We start from the raw sequence: 13,975 nt of genomic DNA, 5'->3' as shown, positions 1-13,975 counted from the left end.
GCATCTATGTTCATCAGTGGTATTGGCCTGTAGTTTTCTTTCTTTTTAACAGCTTTGTCTGGTTTGGTATCATGGTGATTATTATGGCCTTGTAGAATGTGTTTGGGACTATTCCTCCCTCTGCTATATTTTGGAAGAGTTTGAGAAGGATGGGTGTTAGCTCTTCTCTAAATGTTTGATAGAATTCGCCTGTGAAGCCATCTGGTCCTGGGCTTTTGTTTGTTGGAAGATTTTTAATCACAGTTTCAATTTCAGTGCTTGTGATTGGTCTGTTCATATTTTCTATTTCTTCCTGATTCAGTCTTGGCAGATTGTGTTTTTCTAACAATTTGTCCATTTCTTCCAGGTTGTCCATTTTATTGGCATAGAGTTGCTTGTAGTAATCTCTCATGATCTTTTGTATTTCTTCAGTGCCAGTTGTTACTTCTCCTTTTTCATTTCTAATTCTATTGATTTGAGTCTTCTCCCTTTTTTTCTTGATGAGTCTGGCTAATGGTTTATCAATTTTGTTTATCTTCTCAAAAAACCAGCTTTTAGTTTTTTGATCTTTGTTATTGTTTCCTTCATTTCTTTTTCACTTATTTCTGATCTGATCTTTATGATTTCTTTCCTTCTGCTAACTTTGGGGTTTTTTTTGTTCTTCTTTCTCTAATTGCTTTAGGTGTAAGGTTAGGTTGTTTATTTGAGATGTTTCTTGTTTCTTGTGGTAGGATTGTATTGCTATAAACTTCCCTCTTAGAACTGATTTTGCTGCATCCCATAGGTTTTGGGTTGTCGTGTTTTCATTGTCATTTGTTTCTAGGTATTTTTTGATCTCCTTGTTGATTTCTTCAGTGATCTCTTGGTTATTTAGTAGTGTATTGTATAGCCTCCATGTGTTTTTTTTTTATAGTTTTTTTCCTGTAATTGATATCTGGTCTCATAGTTTTATAGTCAGAAAAGATACTTGATATGATTTCAAATTTCTTAAATTCACCAAGGCTTCATCTGTGACCCAAGATATGATCTATCCTGGAGAATGTTCCATAAGAACTTGAGAAGAAAGTGTTTTCTGTTGTTTTTGGATGGCATATCCTATAAATATCAATGAAGTCCATCTTGTTTAATGTGTCATTTAAAGCTTGTGTTTCCTTATTTATTTTCATTTTGGTTGACCTGTCCATTGGTGAAAGTGGGGTGTTAAATTTCCCTACTATAATTGTGTTACTGTCGATTTCCTCTTTTATGGCTGCTAGGATTTGCCTTATGTATTGAGGTGCTTCTACATCGGGTGCATAAATATTAAAAATTTTATATCTTCTTCTTGGATTGATCCCTTGATCATTACATGATGTCCTTCTTTGTCTCTGGTAGTAGTCTTTATTTTAAAGTCTATTTTGTCTGATAAGAGTATTGCTACTCCATCTTTCATTGACTTGCATTTGCATGGAATATCTTTTTCCATCCCCTCACTTTCAGTCTGTATGTGTCCCTAGGTCTGAAGTGGGTCTCTTGTAGACAGCATATATATGGGTCTTGTTTTTGTATCCATTCAGCCAGTCTATGTCTTCTGGTTGGAGCATTTAATCCATTTACATTTAAGGTAATTATGAATACGTATGTTCCTATTACCATTTTCTTAATTGTTTTGGGTTTGTTATGGTACGTCTTTTCTTTTTCTTGTGTTTCCTGCCTAGAGAAGTTCCTTTAGCATTTGTTGTAAAGCTGGTTTGGTGGTGCTGAATTCTCTTAGTTTTTGCTTGTCTGTAAAGGTTTTAATTCTCTGTCGAATCTGAATGAGATCCTTGCTGGGTAGAGTAATCTTGGTTGTAGGTTTTTCCCTTTCATCACTTTAAATATGTCCTGACATTCCCTTCTGGCTTGCAGAGTTTCTGCTGAAAGATCAGCTGTTAACCTTATGGGGATTCCTTTGTATGTTATCTGTTGCTTTTCCCTTGCTGTTTTTAATATTTTTTTTATATTTAATTTTTGACAGTTTGATTAATATGTGTCTTGGCGTGTTTCTCCTTGGATTTATCCTGTATGGGACTCTCTGTGCTTCCTGGACTTGATTTACTATTTCCTTTCCCATATTAGGGAAGTTTTCAACTAGAATCTCTTCAAATATTTTCTCAGTCCCTTTTTTTTCTCTTCTTCTTCTGGGACCCCTATAATTCAAATGTTGGTGCATATAATGTTGTCCCAGAGGTCTCTGAGACTGTCCTCAATTCTTTTTATTCTTTTTTCTTTATTCTGCTCTGCAGTAGTTATTTCCAGTATTTTATATTCCAGGTCACTTATCCATTCTTGTGTCTGTTATTCTGCTATTGATTCCTTCTAGAGAATTTTAAATTTCATTTATTGTGTTTTTCATCATTGTTTGCTTGCTCTTTAGTTCTTCTAAGTCCTTGTTAAACGTTTCTTGTATTTTCTCCATTCCATTTCCAAGATTTTGGATATCTTCACTATCATTACTCTGAATTCTTTTTCAGGTAGACTGCCTATTTCCTCTTCATTTGTTTGGTCTGGTAGGTTTTTTTTTTTTTTTTTTTTTTTTTTTTTTTTGCGGTACGCCGGCCTCTCACTGTTGTGGCTTCTCCCATTGCGGAGCACAGGCCCCGGATGCGCAGGCTCAGCAGCCACGGCTCACAGGCCCAGCCGCTCCGTGGCATGTGGCAACTTCCCAGACCGGGGCACGAACCCGTGTCCCCTGCTTTGGCTGGCGGACTCTCAACCACTGCGCCACCAGGGAAGTCCGGTCTGGTAGGCTTTTACCTTGCTCCTTCATCTGCTGCGTATTTCTCTGTCTTCTCATTTTGCTTAACTTACTGTGTTTGGGGTCTCCTTTTTGCAGGCTGCAAGTTCTTAGTTCCTGTTGTTTTTGGTGTCTGTCCCCAGTGGGTAAGGTTGGTTCAGTGGGTTGTGTAGGCTTCCTGGTAGAGGGGACTGGTGCCTGTGTTCTGGCGGATGAGGCTGGATCTTATCTTTCTGGTGGGTAGGACCGAGTCTGGTGGTGTGTTTTGGCGTGTCTGTGAACTTATTATGATTTTAGTCAGTCTCTCTGCTAATGGGTGGGGTTGTGTTCCTGTCTTGCTAGTTGTTTGGCATGGGGTGTCCATCACTGGAGCTTGCTGGTTGTTGCGTGGAGCTGGGTCTTAGTGTTGAGACGGAGATCTCTGGGAGAGCTCTTGCCGATTGATATTATGTGGAGCTGGGAGGTGGAGCAATGTCCTGAACTCAGCTCTCCCACTACTGAGGCTCAGGCCTGACACCCAGCCAGAGCATCAAGACCCTGTCAGCCACACGGCTCAGAAGAAAAGGGAGAAAGAAAGGAAGAAAGAAAGAAAGAAAGAAAAAAGTAAAATAAAATAAAATCATTATTAAAATTAAAAAATTATTAAAACAAAAAAGTAATAAAAAGAAGAAGAGAGCAAGCAAGCCAATAAACAAATCTATCAATGATAGTAAGCTCTAAATACTAAACTAACATAAACATAAAACCAGAAACAAATTATATGCAGAAAGCAAACCTCAAGTCTACAGTTGCTCCCAAAGTCCACCACCTCATATTTGGGATGATTCATTGTCTATTCAGGTATTCCACAGATGCAGGGTACATCAAGTTGATTGTGGAGATTTAATCTGCTGCTCCTGAGGCTGCCGGGAGAGATTTCCCTTTCTCTTCTTTGTTCGCATAGCTCCTGGGCTTCAGCTTTGGATTTGGCCCCACCTCTGCGTGTAGGTTGCCTGAGGGCATCTGTTCATTGCTCAGACAGGACAGGGTTAAAGTAATAGCTGATTAGGGGGCTCTGGCTCACTCAGGCGGGGGGGTGGGGGGGTGGGGGGTGGGGTGGGGAGGGAAGGGTACGGATTCAGGGTGAGCCTGGGGCAGCAGAGGCCAGCTTGACGTTGCTACAGCCTGAGGCGCGCCGTGTGTTCTCCTGGGGAAGTTGTCCCTGGATCATGGGACCCTGGCAGTGGTGGGTTGCACAAGCTCCCGGGAGTGGAGGTGTGGATAGTGACCTGTGCTTGCAAACAGGCTTCTTGGTGGCTGCAGCAGCCGCCTTAGCGTCTCATGCCCGTCTCTGGGGTCCGCGCTGATAGTCGCGGCTCGTGCCTGTCTCTGGAGCTCGTTTAGGCGGTGCTCTGAATCCCCTCTCCTCGTGCACCACAAAACAATGGTCTCTTGCCTCTTCAGCAGCTCCAGACTTTTTCCCGGACTCCCTCCCGGCTAGCCGTGGCGCACTAGCCCCTTTCAGGCTGTGTTCACGCCGCCAACCCCAGCCCTCTCCCTGGGATCCGACCGAAGCCCAAGCCTCAGCTCCTCGCCCCCGCCCGCCCTGGCAGGTGAGCAGACAAGCCTCTCGGGCTGGTGAGTGCTGGTCGGCACCAATCCTCTGTGCGGGAGTCTTTCCGCTTTGCCCTCCACACCCCTGTTGCTGTGCTCTCCTCCGTGGCTCCAACGCTTCTCCGCCGCCGCTCCGTCTCCACCCGCGAAGGGGCTTCCTAGTGTGTGGAAGCGTTTCTTCCTTCACAGCTCCCTCCCACTGGTGCAGGTCTCGGCCCTATTCTTTTGTCTCTGTTTATTCTTTTTTCTTTTGCCCTACCCAGGTACGTGGGGAGTTTCTTGCCTTTTGGGAGGTCTGAGGTCTTCTGCCAGCGTTCAGTATGTGTTCTGTAGGAGTTGTTCCACATGTAGATGTATTTCTCATCTATTTGTGGGGAGGAACGTGATCTCCATGTCTTACTCCTCTGCCATCTTGAAGGTCCTCCCTTGAGTTTTTAATGTTAATTTTAAACTTCTTTTCTTTCCATTTTCTTCTTATTCTTAATGTCTTAATTCCAACTTCCTCTTAATCAATCTCCCTATATTATTTACTCACATATTTTTTTTCTTCCCCTCTTCCTCATCACTTGTATTTATTTACTTTTAAATGGCTATTAGAGTAGTGGTGGGTTCTTAACATGGCTGGGCCTGTAGCCAGGCCTCAGACACTCCCTCCTGGACTCCCTTCCCAGGAATGGCTAGGGAGATCCTCAGGTTACCTCTCGGGGCAGTAATTCTCTCCCTGCAGATGGAATGCCTAACTTACTGGAACAGATTCCTCACTACCTAGGGCTCAGAGTTTTTAAAAACCATGGTCCCCAAGGATACTATAAACTAATTTAAAAAACAAACAACAGACTGGAAGAAAACATATGCAGTGCTTTAAAAGACAATCAGTAAAGAGCTACAAAGCATAAGCAAAAGACAACCCTCCCACCCACAGTAGGAAAAGGATTTGAACTGCAGAAGAAGCAATGTAGGTGGCCAATAAAGAGATAGAAAGAGGATTAATTTCAGCAATCATGGGGAAAATACAAAATAAATAACATGCACATTTCTTCTAATCCACTGTTTGCTTTTGCCTTGTTTTAATCTCATGGACACTTCTAATTGTGAAGATGCCTGTCTCCCTCTTTGCACTGGCTTCCAGGTTGCTCAGAACAAATTTCATACAAGTATCTAGGACCTGACAACATGCATTTTATATATTAAGCTCATTTTTTAATTCCATTTAATTTTGTTTCACACACACACAGACACACACACACACCCAAGGGTTCCACAAGATAATTTGTTAAAGACAAATGAGAAATGAATAATATGCTCTCCAATGATAACAAAGAATGGATATAAACCTCCCTCAAAACCACATTATTTATCTGTAAGCAGGACTTGAAGTGAAGGCAAAAACCACAAATAATCAGCTCAGAGGAGCTGCTGGTTGGTGTCAGGCTATGAGACATTATCACTGACTTAGAACCCTTCCATACAGACACATGCTGGTTCCAACAAAGATAATGGGAGAAAATTACCAAAGGGAAGACTTCTCTTTTTCCTGGGAGCTTATTTAAAAGTCCTGGCTCCACCAATCCACTTGGGAAGTCAGAAGGGGCCCTAGGTGAGCAAGAGACAAGGCAGGGACAGGTACTGTGCTGGGGCAGATACTGTGCTGGGGCAGGTACTGTGCTGGGGCAGGGCCAGAGCAGGTATTGCCCAGAGGGACTGACAGGGAAGTGGGGAGAGTGAACCTGGACTGAAAGAGACCAAGTATAGGTGTTGATATAACTTTCTTCCAAGGAACTAGGAACAGACTTGATCTTGACTACTGCAGAGAATACAGTTAGAACAATAGAAGAAAGGCTTTATGAAGCAAGTTACACCCTCACCTAAGAAAGGGCTTTCCAACAGTGGGTGGGCTGTCTTGTGAAGTGACACGGGTCATATCCTTGACAGTATTCAAGCAGAGAATGGAAAGAAGCCCGTGAGGAATGCGCTTGGAGGAATTTCTCCATGGGATGGATCCTGAACGGGCAGAAAGGCTTCTTTAGTCCTTCCGGCTCTAAGATGCTATGAGTCTGTCACCGAAGATGCTCAATTTTTCATCTGGGGCTGAGTCTATTTAATCAGCTGTCCACCTGACATCACAAGGAACAAACTGCATCCCAAGGCTATAGATTATGGGGGCCATTTGGACACAAAACACTGATGAACAAGAACATGAGAAATGGATGGAATATGATGAGTGAGTCTCACCATAAATGTCTGCAGGTCCCCAACCCCTTTTCCTCATATGGGGGCTCAGTAGGGATTGGAACTTTCCTCCTACTGGGCTCATTTACTGTCCCCTCTCACAGCCCTTCCATGGGAAGATGCTTATTTAAAAGTCCTGGCTCCACCAATCTACTCTTGGGAAGTCAGAAGGGGCCCTAGGTGAGCAAGAGGCAAGGCAGGGACAGGTACTGTGCTGGGGCAGGTACTGTGCCTGAGATCATGCACAGATCTCCCTCTGAGATCATGGGACTCGAGAAGCCCTGGATTGGAGAAGTGCTTCCTCTGTGCCTGCCTGGCTTAGCATGCCCCAGATACAGGCAGCCCGGCTGGAGACAGACCTCATTAATGTCTTAACTAACTGGATCCGCTTTTACCACCCTGAGAATATACATGGAAGATTGCATATATTTGATTCAAAGAAGACCATAAATTTAGTAGCAGCCTGTGTGCGGGCACATATTGGGGGAGGACAAGATAGAAATCTTGTCACATTCAATGTAAGCCTTAATTATAAGATGAATCCCCATTTCAAAAATGTTAATAAAAAGAGTTTCTAAGACTATGCTGATAAAACCCCATCCCAGTTCCTGTAAGAAGGCAATCAGGGTGACAAAGCTGCAGCAGGATCCAGGGCTCCACCAGACAGACAAGGAAGTTTGGATAGGAAGGTGATTAGGACAGAAATGGTGGAGGCTGCTGCCTCCTGTCTGAGGAGGGAGCCAGCCAGCACTGAGCCACTTTCCCAAAGTGCCCGAAGACCCTTCACTGACCAGCTCAGGACTCCAGAGGCCATGGGGTCCAGGGATGCAGTGGCAGCTGATGAGCAGCTTCTCTAGGATCCCAAGAGCCCTGGTTTCTGCCGAGGCGGCAGCAGTGCCTATGGTGGGCCGTGGAGTGAGGCAGATCTAGGTTGGAGCCCAGCCCATGCCACAAACAAGCCTCCCAGAGGGACAAAAAGCCCGCTTCCCTTACCCTCCTGCCAGCGCCAGACGGTGATGGTGTGCTCGGGGTCCACGCCCACTGACACCAGCAGCTTCCCGGTTGCGCTGAAGTTGATGTAATTCACCCCCTTCGAGTGGAAGCACCGCAGCACGGAGAGGGTGTGTTTGGTCATGGCGTCCCACACGTGGATGGAAGGTGTTGCTCCTGAATGTGGGAGGTACGACGAAGAGCTAAGGCTGGGGAATGGTGGAGCCGAGGCAACGCTGACGCTCACCTAAAAGCCGCTTTAGGACAGGTATTCGGGGCGTTACAGTGACGGGGGCTAAGAGACCTATGGCCTGGCCTGGCTGGAGGTGAGAGACAACGGGAAACATCTGCTGTGCTTTCAGAGGCAGAGACCTAAGGGTGTTTATGTCCAACACACACACTCGAGGTGGAGTTTACACAAAGGAAAGTGGTGAGGTCAATGATTTGTATCTGCAACTCAGCCAGGTATAATCAGCAAACGAGGTCCATCGACATGGTTTTGCTGTGCAGATTCAAACTACTCACGGATGGAACAGCCTTACCTGGGGTCTCCGTAATATCACCTGCATTGGATGAGCAATGGCAATGAGGAAGCGTCAAGGGAAAACAATAGCTAAAATAAGTCATGTTTCTAAGAGTGAAGCACTTAACACCAGCATCAGAAAGTTCCAAATTAAATTTTAAAATGGGCATGGGTTCCATGAAAACAAGCAGGAAGATATGTTTGGAAAAATTGCCTTTGAAATGACAGAGTTAAAAGAAAACAACCACCACTCTTCACAAATGTGAATCAGTTCACATTTGTCACTGGCATTTTCCTAGGGTGAGAAGAGCCAGGCACACATACTGGAATCTACCCTTGCCAAGCGCAACCTCCAGGCTTCAGATGTGGGGCTCTTCACTTGACACCTGGGCTCTGAAAAATTATTCTCACAAGTCCCCAGGGATGGGGGCCACCCGTTTATTTGGATGATGAGGCTCTGGTCTGACTTAACGGTCCTTCAGGTCACCAATCACTGGTTGTGTCAACTCAGGCGACATAGATACATTCAGGGCTCAAAAAATCAAGAGTGACATCAAGAAAGGGTGGATACCAATGACCTGCCCGCTGCCTCCCCAGTAACTGCTGCTAAGTCAACGTCTCTGCTCAGCTGGGAGAGCCTCGGCGGCTGCAGGACCCTCCTACCTATCTGGCTGGTGGCCACCACGTTTCTGTACTTGGGGTGCTGGTTCACCGTGAGGCAGAGGATGTCATCCGTGTGCTCCAGGTAGAAGCTCTGGCTCCCTAGGAGAGACGGGGCAGGGTGAGCAGGGGCCTGAAAGAGCTCTTGGGGCAACCCCAAAGCTTTGTGTGAGTCTCTGGAAAGGCCTTGTAGAAGCGAGAGCTTAAAGTGCCGAACTCTCACTTTTGGAATCATCCTTAGGGAGACGGGAGATCCTTTTTTACATTGACGCGTTCTGTCCCAGGATCGGGAGGAGAGCTGGTGTCTGTTATCTAATCCGTATCTAACACACAAGTTCCACTTCAATCCTTCTGCATCCTGGGTGGCGTCACAGCACAGCCCAAGTGCACAGGCTTCCAGAGTCCAGAACGGTTCCTCCTCCTGCAGCCCAGGGCCCACGGCTTCTCAGTGTCTCTTCCTCTGGGCAGGGCAGGGAGGGGGCACCTGGAGATAGTGCTTTGCTGAGCAAAATGGCACCACGTACTCATTGGAAAGGGAAGACTAAACAGGAGAATACTTAGGAAATCCCTTTTAATCATCTTTATCTATCAAAGTGCTAATCTCCTGGGTGCCTGGATAGCACAGGTGATGGCTTCACACCCCTGAAGTCCTAAGTCAACATGTGTCACAGGAAGTGGAAGAAAGGACAGGAAAAGCTTTATCGTCTATTGCAGTGAACAGTTTGCTGACTGCCCAAGTGGTCACTGTAAACCCACCCAAAGGCACAGGAACTGAGAGGTGAGTGATGGCGTGGAATACAGCACATTGCTACTAACCTGGTAACATGCGGCTAGAAAATCGAGAAAAATGTATAGAAAATTCCAAGGCCCCCCTCGCCCCCCAAAACCAAATCATTATGTGCCCAGTGATTTTACTGTCTAAAAAAATCTATGCATGAACTACAAAGAACTATGAAGGAGCATAAAAATTTGAGGGGAAGAAAAGGTTTAAGATATAAAGCAAATAAAGGCAACATGTTACCTTGTTTAAATCTTGTGGTAAAAATAAGGGTGTCTATCAGTTTCTGAATGATTCTTTTTGCTTGAGGTGTTTCTTTTTAAACTTTTTTTAAAATTTAAGAGTCATTCTATAGTTAAGGGACATTTTGGGTATTTTTGTTTTTTGTTTATTGTTCTCATTCTCATTGTGAATGTGGTTAACTATTCAAAACAAACAAAACTTGAAAATCTGAGTTGCTAAAAAATTTGGTGACTTAAAAATCAATGAGAAACGTTCCCCTTTTTTTGTTCTTGGTTACTGTCTATAAGGGTTTCTCTACTCCCCACACCCTCCTTCTGGCTTCCCTCCATCCCTCTCAGCCTCGGTGGAGCTGACGGAAACACCGACACCTCCCTTCCAGGGCCTGAGATGAGGCGTGGCTGGGTGAGGGATCAAGAGAAAGAAGGTCTGACTCTGTGAACGTGGGCCTGAGCATCTTCCAGGACTAAATGGCACCAGTCTGGAATGGAGTGGAATGGCTCTAAAGGGAAGAGAGAGCTTAAGCTTTGGAGCATCTAACCAGTGGGAAAGTGCATAAAAGGGCTAAAATAAAAGCCTGTGTTCAGATGCCGGTTTCTCCCAACCCATTTACCTGTGGACAGGTTCTGAACGATGCCGGCCGCGGCCGCGTGGAAGATGATGTCAGCACCGTCATTCAGGTAATGCAGGTTATTGCGACAGTCAAACCCTCTGTAGCCAAACACGTGGTCGAGAGCCAGCTCCTACATTCCCACACAAGGATGAAAGGGTCCTTAGAGGAAGTAACAGCACAGGAAGAAACCCGCACTTCGGGGACAGCCACGCATGTCACGGGAACCATGAGGCTGGTGAGACAGCCAACCACTCACTCCTTGACCAGCTGGGGATACAGTGCAGCCCTTTCTTTACTTCCTTGACATAATAGGGGGACAGGCTAACACATAGAATTACAGTGAGTTTTCGAAATAAAAAAGACTTGCTTCCTTGCCACTCAGGCGAGGCAAAGCCTACCAAGGTGATAACCGGTAAAGGTTACCCAGAAGTTTTACGTCTGCACCTTGGCAGGTGCTCTCGAAGGTGAGCTGAATGGTGTCTCAGAGCTCTGCTCTGATTCGCCCAGATGCAGCAGGGTCCGGCAGAGCACAGCACTGAGGCAAATGCCATGCTCATTCTGTTGCCTGGTGCTTGCCCTACAAAGTTTCTACACCATCTGCATTCTTTTCCCCCCAACAACTAGATACTGTTCTAGGTTTACAGTCTTTCTCTTCTTCCTGTCTTGTCTTCCATGACAAAAGCAGCGACTGATTCAGATCAGATCTGTTCTTAATTCGACGTGACACACCTGTATTGTTGGCAGCTCTTCGGCACCGGGCACTTTGCTGGTTGGGGCTTGTGGGGGGGAGGGGTACAAGATTAAGAAGATGTGGGTCCCTTTTCTCTAGGTTCCCTGATTCTAGCCTTTTCTCTCTCCAAAGCTTGCGAATTGCAAACATCAGATTAATTCTAAAATACCACAACACCTCCTTACTCAAAAGCATTCACTGACTTTCACTACCTATGGGAAAGTCCAGACTCCTTAAGTTGGCACAATCAGGCCCTGCTCTCACATCTCCTGTGACCCTTGGTCAGGCTGACATGTCCATTTAGCCCACGTATCAGGAGTTTTCCTATTTTTATGACTCTTTTTCTTTTTTTTAATTATCTCTCACCTGGAAAGCCCTTCTCCTCCTTTCAACTGAGCGAGTGGCTAGTGGCTACCCACCTCTAGTCTCTTCCTCACCCCATGTGTTTCCCAGAAACTGCGTGTGTAATATGTGATCCCCAGTCTAGGTGGACAACTGACTCAAGCTGGGCCAATCAGATAGTTCCCGCCAGGAATTTAGAATTGAGGACAATGGTAGGAGATGTAAAACTTGGGCACTGGATAGCACCACAGTCTACTAAAGAAGTTCAAGAAGTCTGCAGGAAAAGAGATGAATGCATCAGGCATGCATGAGGCCCTGCTGGGCAGAAAGAGGCACCATCTTGGCTTAGGGCAGCTTTTCAGCTCCTGCACCCTGTCTTTGCTGAAGTTCAGCTGTATTTCCTGACCTGTGCTGTGTTCTATGATAAACCCCCCGCAATATATTTCCCTTTTCCAATACAAATGTTTCAGATAGATTTTCCGGCCTCGGGAGTTCGGAGCGCAGCAGAGGAGAGAGATGAGTAGGGAACAACGGTAGTAGAGCCTGACAAGGGTGTGGAGGAGGGGGTGCGGGGAGGGTGGAGTACAGGGCGGTGAGGGCGGGAAGCATCAGGGAAGACTGCACAGAGAAGGGCTTGGAAGGGTGGGGTGTGGGGAGGGAAGAGGAGGAGGCTTCTAAGCATAAGCAGCTTGAAATCACAGGGGCCTGAAAGTCCCAGGCAGCTTCAGAGAACATTCGTGGCTGTGGGGTTAGAAACATGAGTTGCAGTGGAGAATCTCAGGTGATGAGCTAGGAAGGGGGCTCCTGGGTGAGGTTCTGAAACCATGAGCTTGGATCCCATCAGGAATGTGGGAACCTCCTGGGTCTTAAAGCTGGGGTGAGGCATGAAGAGTTGTATTTTCAAGAGCTAACTCTGTGGGCAGCAAAGGCATCTGTCAAAGAGGAAAGGGAAAAGTCTGAGGGCAGAAAGAACAGTTAGGAGGCCTCTTTCAGAAAACAGCAGGTCCCCTGGAGCTGCCACCCTAACAACTGAGTACAAAGCCCTCTCCACTTACTGGCTTGGTGATCTTGGGCTGGGGCCTAACGTATCAGTTGACTCCTCTGAGCTATAGTGTTCTCATCTGTAAAATGGAACAATAATGGTACCTACCTTGTAGATGTGAGGCATGTGTGAAATACTTGGTGGGAAGTATATACACAGCAAGGTACTGGCACACGGCAAGGGCTCAAACAACATTAGAGACAGTGTATAAGCCTGCACTCTCTATGCACCCCACTCCCTGAGTGGTACTAGGTACAGGGAAAAGGGGCCAGGTCTGAAGGACATGGGACATTTTTGACTTAGTACCCATAGGACCTGGGAAAGGTCTGAAGGAACCCTTCAAGGCAGGGCTGAAAGAACATGACCCAGGGGATGTGGGGATGTGACTCTGGTCACTGCCAGGGGACACAGTACTGTGTGGAAGGGAGAGAGGATAAGGGAGAGCCATCGGGTCCAGTTAGGGTCACTTGAAGGCATCTGTGGCAGGGGTCCCCAACCCCCAGGCCACAGACCAGTGCCTGTTAGGAACTCGGCCACATAGCAGGAGGTGAGCAGCGGGTGAGCGACGGAAGCTTCACCTGTATTTACACCCACTCTCCATGGCTCTCATTACCATCTGAGCTCCGCCTCCTGTCACATCAGCGGCCGCATTAGATTCTCATAGGAGCCTGAACCCTACTGTGAACTGCGCATGCCAGGGATCTAGGTTCCGTGCTCCTTATGAGAATCTAATGCCTGATGGTCTGAGGTGGAGCTGAGGCGCTGATGCTAGCGCTGGGGAGCGGCTACAAATACAGATGATCATTAGCAGAGAGGTTTGACTGCACAGAGACCATAATAAACCAATTGCGTGCAGACTCATATCAAAACCCTATCCGTGAGTGGCAAGTGAAAACAAGCTCAGGGCTCCCACTGATTCTGCATTATGGTGAGTTGTGTAATTATTTCATTAAATATTACAATGTAATAATAATAGAAGCGCACAATAAATGTAATGCACTTGAATCATCCCCAAACCATCTGCACCTCCCCTCCCATCCGTGGAAAAACTGTCTTCCACGAAACCAGTCCCCGGTGCCCAAAAGTTTGGGGACCGCTGTGTGGGACTTGCAGATGGTGATGTCCACCAGGCAGATCTTAGAATATCAATATCAGATTAAAAGCAAAATAATTTAACCTCCTCACCTCAACCAGTTTCTTTTTTTTGGTGATACTGTTCTTCTGGAGTTTCTCAGGCTGGGGAGCTGCTCTGCTAACGGGTGGTCTAGAACAGAGAGTGGCCAAAAGAAGCACAGTGTTGAACAAAAGGCAGCAAGGTTGCTTGTCCAGCGAGGTCAGCTAAGACCAGTGCCAGGCTCTCTCCCCTCCCCCAGTTGGAGGACCCCACGCCTGGGTTTGATCTGTCCTGCCCCTCCCTCCCCCTACCCCCCACCCCAGGAAAAGCTGTTTCTGACATTTTGGGTCCTGGATTCACAGGCACCGGGTTGGGCTTCCCCACACG

At 46.4% G+C, this 13,975-nt stretch overlaps 1 protein-coding gene across 1 annotated transcript in view; it reads right to left on the bottom strand.

Annotated features, from left to right (window-relative positions):
* EML6 (EMAP like 6) overlaps nt 1–13,975 on the bottom strand; it is a 341,870-nt gene that overhangs the window by 14,419 nt on the left and 313,476 nt on the right. Inside the window, exons 28-31 of the mRNA XM_060116946.1 lie at nt 13,660–13,738; nt 10,361–10,490; nt 8,733–8,831; nt 7,550–7,723 (exon numbers count right to left, since the gene is read on the bottom strand). Of these exons, the coding sequence (XP_059972929.1) occupies nt 7,550–7,723; nt 8,733–8,831; nt 10,361–10,490; nt 13,660–13,738 (482 nt within the window). The remainder of the gene's footprint in view (nt 1–7,549; nt 7,724–8,732; nt 8,832–10,360; nt 10,491–13,659; nt 13,739–13,975) is intronic.

This window comes from Mesoplodon densirostris, chromosome 14 (assembly GCF_025265405.1).
Source record: "Mesoplodon densirostris isolate mMesDen1 chromosome 14, mMesDen1 primary haplotype, whole genome shotgun sequence".
Lineage (NCBI taxonomy): Eukaryota > Metazoa > Chordata > Mammalia > Artiodactyla > Ziphiidae > Mesoplodon > Mesoplodon densirostris.
Note: the sequence above shows the minus strand (reverse complement) of the source record. Positions and strands in the feature narration are given on the sequence as shown.